The 7,440-nt window shown below is 44.1% G+C and overlaps 1 protein-coding gene across 1 annotated transcript in view; it reads left to right on the top strand.

The window, feature by feature from the left end:
* Positions 1 to 7,440, top strand: part of pde5ab (phosphodiesterase 5A, cGMP-specific, b) — a 59,949-nt gene that overhangs the window by 48,364 nt on the left and 4,145 nt on the right. The window contains exons 8-13 of the mRNA XM_034105805.2: positions 750 to 896; positions 2,897 to 3,022; positions 5,234 to 5,328; positions 5,414 to 5,501; positions 6,282 to 6,382; positions 7,168 to 7,245. Coding sequence (XP_033961696.1) covers positions 750 to 896; positions 2,897 to 3,022; positions 5,234 to 5,328; positions 5,414 to 5,501; positions 6,282 to 6,382; positions 7,168 to 7,245 — 635 coding nt within the window. The remainder of the gene's footprint in view (positions 1 to 749; positions 897 to 2,896; positions 3,023 to 5,233; positions 5,329 to 5,413; positions 5,502 to 6,281; positions 6,383 to 7,167; positions 7,246 to 7,440) is intronic.

The raw sequence follows: 7,440 nt of genomic DNA, 5'->3' as shown, positions 1-7,440 counted from the left end.
ACACCCTCTATATTACACCCATTTTACAAATGGACACATCCTTTCAAATTACTGTATTTTTATTGTTGTTGAACTTCTTAATCTTAATTTATTTCTTATACTGTCATTTATGAACTCAAAATTTGATATACTGTTAAATTCCGTCTTTCTTGTGATTTTCATGATTAGCTCACTTTCAAGTACATAACTGGTTTTATAACAGCTTTTCAAGGCGCTGTGAGATTATAAAATAAATCAGTTTAGTCCAGCTTCCACAGCCTGAGCGTGGAGGCGTACAGTACGAGCGTCTGTTCTCTTCTCCTGGTGGCGAGGTGGCTGAACTCACAGCATAACCTGATTAAGTGGCTCCTCTTGGGTGCTAAGGGGAGTATGCGTCACTTGGTATCTAGGACACGGGTTCTACCCATGAGACTGCTGCATACAGTCTGTGTTACACATCATGAGGAAAACCCTCGTAACTAAAGCTACCGGCAGCAGCACTTTTAATATCTGGGGTGCAGATGCATGATACTCCTGCCAGTTAGTGTTACACAACTGAGTTCCCTGACATAGTTTGTGTAATGATTGACGCTGCTGCTGGAACAAAACAATTTCCCAATTTGGGCTAAATAAAGTATCTATCTATATGTATCAGTGTGTGTGTGTGTGTGTGTGTGTGTGTGTGTGTGTGTGTGTGTGTGTGTGTGTGTGTGTGTGTGTGTGTGTGTGTGTGTGTGTGTGTGTGTGTGTGTGTGTGTGTGTGTTTTCAGGTAGCCACAGTGCCGTCCGCCCAGTCGTTGCGTCTCATGGACTTCAGCTTCAGTGACTTTGATTTGTCAGACACAGAAACCACCATGGCTACAATCCGGATGTTTGTCGACCTCAATCTGGTCCAAAACTTCCAGATGAAGTACACAGTAAGAATTAAAGTAGATTTTACCTACAAATGCTTTATATTGTTTCTGTCCATCTGTTTGTCTCACCAGAGCTGGATAACACACTAGTTATTTGGTTGAGGCCCCTGGAATCCTGACATACATCATACATACATCCTAAGTAAAATGTTGTTCAATTATTAAAACGATAGCTATTGCTACATGTAGCAATAAATAAACATATATTACCTGTGGTCATGACCACAGGTAATATTTCCAGACATCAATAAAGAGACAAAGCCTGAATTACATCAGTGATACACAAAAGGCTTTTTTATTGTGAAAGGTATCATGGCAACCATCACATTAACCATCACATTATGCTGACAATTGTTGGTTGTTTTCAGTAAATGTCTCAGAACATGAGAAGCCTCCTGGTTTCAGTAATTGCATAAAACTGCTGGTCATTATCAGCAGCATTTGAGCATGAATGTGTGTGTGCGTGTGTGTGTGTGTGTGTGTGTGTGTGTGTGTGTGTGTGTGTGTGTGTGTGTGTGTGTGTGTGTGTGTGTGTGTGTGTGTGTGTGTGTGTGTGTGTGTGTGTGTGTGCGTCCAATGATGAGTGAATGCATAAGTGAGTTAATATTTGTGCATCCTTAATTCAGAGACAGAGCAATGTCATACACCAAAAACACTTCCCCAACAAGAATCCCTCACACACTCTGGTGTCTGTCAGTAACCCCTCCCCCCCCCACTCCCGGCACCGGACTTCTGGCGGGTTTGGCTGGCGTCCTCAGCACACTCCCCTCCTGAAGCGGTCCCTGTGTGTTGGTGGTTTACCTCCGCGGTGCAGCCGAGGGGCCAGAACAGAGGGTCTTTGATTGGAGCTGATTGGGCCCTCAGGCAGGAGAGCTGTCAGTGTGCAGCAGCCTGCCTGGGGGCCCACTACACAACATGCTATTATTCTCAATTATAATGTGACATCAAAGTATAATTCAGATCCTATTTAAAGGTTCTCTCATCACAGGTACAGCAGCCACTGTGTAGTCATGGCAATTAAAATTCCCAGGCTCCTCCAACAATGCAACATAAATATATATAAGACATAAAACAACAAAATGTGCAAGAAATAACAGTGTAGAAATAAAATAGTGCATGTTGGAAGACTAATGAGGAGGTAATGCAGGAGAAGTTAAATATACAGCATACTGCTTATTGTAATAATAAATAAATAAATATGTGAGATAACGGTTCCTGAAGAGTAAACGTGACTTTTTTACTTTGAGTTAAGTTTCAAATTAAAAAGCGTTTACTTTTTAAACATCGTTTTGCTGGCAAGGTGCAAAGTATTCAATTTCAAATAATATTTGGACAGTCAAGCCACTTTGCTTATCACAGGTTATTTGACTTTGTTCTCTGTTGTTTCTGCAACCCTCTCATAAGGAGTCTGTGTTTTCCTTTAGAGGAGAGAGTCCTGTAATCACCCCGAGGGGACTTCAGGTGTTGAGCAGGACTAAGATGGGACAGGTAGGCGTTCAAACAAGGATAATTGGAATAACAAATTAAAAATCACTTCAAAAGTGACAGCATAGAAAAACAACACATTTTGATTTAGACATAAACAGATATAAATAATGATGTATGGTTAGCCCTTATGTCAGGGTCCCCCCCCGCTTCAGATACACAGTGGGTCTCACAGCTCAAGACAATAGGTCTGACTGAGTTGGTTGAGTTTCTCATGTTGGAGAATATTTTGGAAGGGTTCATGTTTTTGTTGAATGTGTGTGTGAGTTCTTTATCTAGAGTATGATGTCGTTAGCATATAAACGTATTGTAGTAGACCTTTAATGTAATTGTTCTCTAGCGCTGGAATACAGACGACGAAGAGGAACTCCACAGGGTGAAAATGTGTTGATCGGAGTCCAAATGGAATTTAGGCATTTATTATTTAAATATTGTGCTTAAACGTTGTACCTTCAGCTCTGGAAAAAATATTCATATGGGTTTGATAAATGTCTTTCTCCTCTTTCTCCCATTTTTAGAGTTTATGCCATTGGATTCTGAGTGTGAAGAAGAACTACAGGAAGAATGTGGCCTATCACAACTGGAGACACGCCTTCAACACGGCCCAGACCATGTTCACCCTGCTGAAGTCCGGACGCCTACAGGTCAGCCAATCACTGCTCAGGACCAGCTGATCCGCTTTTACTCGAATCCAAAAAGTTGAATTCGATACAGATGCTTTAATGTAATCTCTTTTGTTTGCATGCTTCATCTATCATCTACAGATCTAACATGCTTTACTGCCACTCAAAACATTTCATTGTCTGCCTTCCACAGAGAACTGGACATGCTAATATGAAAGAAAATCCAATGCTGTTAACAATTGATCAGTTAGGAAAATTGTTATATCTTGTTGAAAAATCTACGATAAGAGTCTTATATCCAAATTGGTTTCCCTGAAAGCAACACAATTCCTGTTTACATCTACATCGTGTTGCAAGAGTAACTTTTCTGTTTTGGTTAGTGGGGCAGTAATATTTAATTTACATGATTTGTTGCTAAATGAAACAACACTTTGAGTATATTTATAAAATTACATTATCTCATGTAAGAATACATTAGTTTGGAAAACCGCAAATACTAGTGGTTTCTGCAATACAAAAACAGTAATTCTGCATAAAATATTAGTGTTAGGGAAATAATTGACCTAGACTCCTAGATAGGACGTACAGGACCAACCCTGACGTCTGTTATCTCCTTCAAGGACATAGGCTGCTTCAGCCATAATGTTATTGTTCCCATTCTGTGACCGGTCAACACTAGGTCACAGATGGTCTTTGTTGTGGGTGCACTGGGACACTTCCTTCTTTGTTGTCTGTGGACTCCAAGGTATGACATATTCGAGGCCATAAGTGCCAAGTGCAAGTGACTCAGTGTGCCCAACTGTCTAAAGCTATCTTATCAAAACATGTTGATTACTCTGTGAAACCAGTTAAATGGGCTAGCAAGAGAGAAGCGCTCCAGAGTTGACGTGGCAACCACCCGTGCAGTCAGACCGTGACTGTGTGACTTGTGATGTGAATCCTCCGGCCGTGACTCCAAATAAACCTCCAGTGTTTGACATCAAAGCTCCTGCTCCACCGTGTCTCCTTCCTGGGTCGGTGACTCCACTGCATTGCTACACAGAAGTTTCCCTAACAATTAGCAACTATGAGTAGCTTCAGACAGGACATATCAGACATGCTTGATTTATTCTCTTCAGAATGCCATCCTTTCACTCTGTTGTAAAGCTGTTTGTCACATGCAGAAACTGTCCTCTGTGAGTGGCATGCACACTGCAACGTGTTCAAAGCTACGAGGCTTCTGTTTGGTTTGATTGGAGTAACAGAGGGTCATCTGTTGGGGACTTGACTTGGGAACCTAAGGGGGGCCAGTTCAAGTCACAAACAGAATAATGCCCCTTCTCCTCCAACCCGGTGGAGTTGGCATGCTGCTCGTCCACCGGAGTCTCAGGGAAAACTTGTGAGTTGAATAAAGAATTCTTTGATATCGGATAGCTTCAGTTCAGCAGCCTTTTGATGGGCTGTTCAAGATCCGTTCTTGTGCTTTTCTGGTGCTTAACTGGTTCTTCTCTGTAGCACCACTTGTGTTTCCACCGCTCAGAGCCCGACTGTTGCTGCTGCGTCATCACATCACTGTTTACGTCGCTGATTTTCTCCCCAACGCCGCTCACAACAACACAACGGGGGACTGCGTCGGGTCGATGATCGTTGCTTTTAATCATACGGAGCCAGATTAAACTACTCCTCAACCTTTACGTATCGCACACACATTTCCGCTGCGTTGAAGCTTGCCGGTGGGCGTATCTGGCGCGCGACCAACAACCAATCACATTAATCTCCCGCCCTGGACACACAAGCACACGGTTTGATTGGCTAGCGCTTGTACTGGCATATGATTAGATTGGCTGGCGCTTCCGTCGACGATACGTTATACTTTTCTCCAGAGTGCCGTGGTTCATTGTTTATTAATGTGGTTCAGCGGCATTTACCGACCGCTGCAGCGCTGCTCGTCCACCGGAGTTTAGTCTACCGTTAACTCACGGTAGAGTTTAGTCTACCGTTAACTCACGGCAGAGTTTAGTCTACCGTTAACTCACGGCAGAGTTTAGTCTACCGTTAACTCACGGCAGAGTTTAGTCTACCGTTAACTCACGGCAGAGTTTAGTCTACCGTTAACTCACGGCAGCGGCCGCTGGAAAGTACTCACTTTGTTGGTGGAGAAGGGGCATAAGAGTGTGTACAGCAGCTTCCCACGGCTCCTTGTAAGACAGGAGAATGCAGAATCCTAACTCCATCTTGTCTTCCTCTTGACAGAATAAACTGAATGACTTGGAGGTCTTGGCTTTGATGATTGCAACTCTAAGCCACGATCTGGACCACAGAGGAGTCAACAACTCCTACATACAGAGGTGCTGTGGGAGAGATGAGTCACATAAAGGATGTATGATGTATATGTATGTGTGGGAGTCTTTCTCACTTCCTCTGTGTTTCCAGGAGCGAGCACCCTCTTGCCCAGCTGTACTGCCACTCCACCATGGAGCACCACCACTTCGACCAGTGCCTGATGATCCTCAACAGCTCTGTAGGTGGACCCACTCTACCCACGCCACTCTGACAGCTCTGCATAACAACCAGTTCATCTCACCTCGAAACTACAGAGACTAAACGCAGCGTCACTTCACAGTCACAGTTATGCAAACACACGACTTGAGTGTAACTTTGAGCGCTTCAGCTGGTTCAGTATGCAGCTGCTGAGCTCCTGGCAGGCCTCTGAGGGTCTGCGGCCCCTACATGGCACCCTGACAGCCTCACTTATTATTTCAACATCTTCACAGCTCTGTGTTGTCTAGCACATATACAGTATGTTAGACAACTGTTAGCCACACACATTCTCTCCTACCTGCATTCCTACCAAACGTGTGTGTGTGTGTGTGTGTGTGTGTGTGTGTGTGTGTGTGTGTGTGTGTGTGTGTGTGTGTGTGTGTGTGTGTGTGTGTGCAAACTATGGCAGTGTAGTGTTGTCATGGAAACCCCTTGGTGGTCTATCACAAAACAAACATGAGTCAACAGTATCAGTACATAGTACATATCTATTCCTGAGAGGACTGCTGTCTCTCACACACACACACACGCACGCACGCACACACACACACGCACACGCCACACGCACACACACACACACACACACACACACACACACACACACACACACACACACACACACACACACACACACACACACACACACACACACACACACACACGCACTGTGACACAGTTGTTTGTACTGGATGTAAATGTAAATCATTACATGTGTTCCTGCACTCACACACTTGTTGTTCTTGTGTTTCTGCCTCTCCAGGGAAACCAGATCCTGAGCGCCCTCTCCCTGGACGAGTACAAGGCCACTCTGAAGATGATCGAGAGGGCTATTCTGGCCACTGACCTGGCTCTGTACATGAAGTACGTACCAAACATCAAGCCCAGATGGAAGTCTGACTGGAGAGCAGTTGAGAGGGGGATCACTTAGGAAGGTCAACGTGGGCAGAGGGAGGAGACGGGGCTTATGACTGATTACATTCAATCAGCACTTAAACATATATCACTTAGATTACTATGCAGAAACTCTTTGTACTTGTAAAGCTTAATGAGGACATGAGGCCACCTAATTGAGCTTGAGGCCCCTGGACTGGCAGTTAGGACCCCGGTTGGAGGAGCAGGGAAACTCAGGGGTGTTAGCCTTTGCAGATCACGTACATGCACTAAAACCTATAGACCACACTACAGGAGAGGGAACCCCCAGAAGCTTAGCAGGGCCTCTTGGAAAGTTGTTCAAACTGTATTTTCTAAAATAACCGCCACAGTATCTGCTCAATGCTACACTGTGTTCACCAGCTGCTGTTAATGCAGCGGGTTATCCAAGCTTTATCACTGAAAGCAGTTTGCAGGATTTTATTATCCTGCAAATTATGTCAGTTATCAGAGAGTTGGTTTAATAACATGCAACATCCACAGATATGCATTGGTGGACTGGTGGAGACCACAATTTGGTTTAGGAAAATACTACATTATTAGATATATTTTCCTTCCCACATTTTATTTCATGTTTTCCATCTTCCTTCCCCTTTGTGTGTGTGTGTGTGTGTGTGTGTGTGTGTGTGTGTGTGTGTGTGTGTGTGTGTGTGTGTGTGTGTGTGTGTGTGTGTGTGTGTGTGTGTGTGTGTGTGTGTGTGTGTGTGTGTTATCAGAAGGCGTGGTGAATTCTTTGAGCTCACCAAGAACAGCCAGTTTGTCTGGGAGGACGAACATCACAGAGACTTACTGAGGTGAGTTCCAAGTCTTCACAACTCAAATAACGTTCCAAGTTTGCAGCACTGCGCCCAACAGAGCCAGGCCAGGTTTCCCTGTTTCTTGTCCGAACACTTCCTGATTAGTAGCCCTCTGGTTTACCTCACAGTCAAGTCCAACTTTTAAATTTGGCTTTTAACCGAATCGCATTTTATTTTCCTATTTTCTCTAAT

The sequence above is a fragment of the Pseudochaenichthys georgianus genome, chromosome 18 (assembly GCF_902827115.2).
Source record: "Pseudochaenichthys georgianus chromosome 18, fPseGeo1.2, whole genome shotgun sequence".
NCBI lineage: Eukaryota > Metazoa > Chordata > Actinopteri > Perciformes > Channichthyidae > Pseudochaenichthys > Pseudochaenichthys georgianus.
Note: the sequence above shows the minus strand (reverse complement) of the source record. Positions and strands in the feature narration are given on the sequence as shown.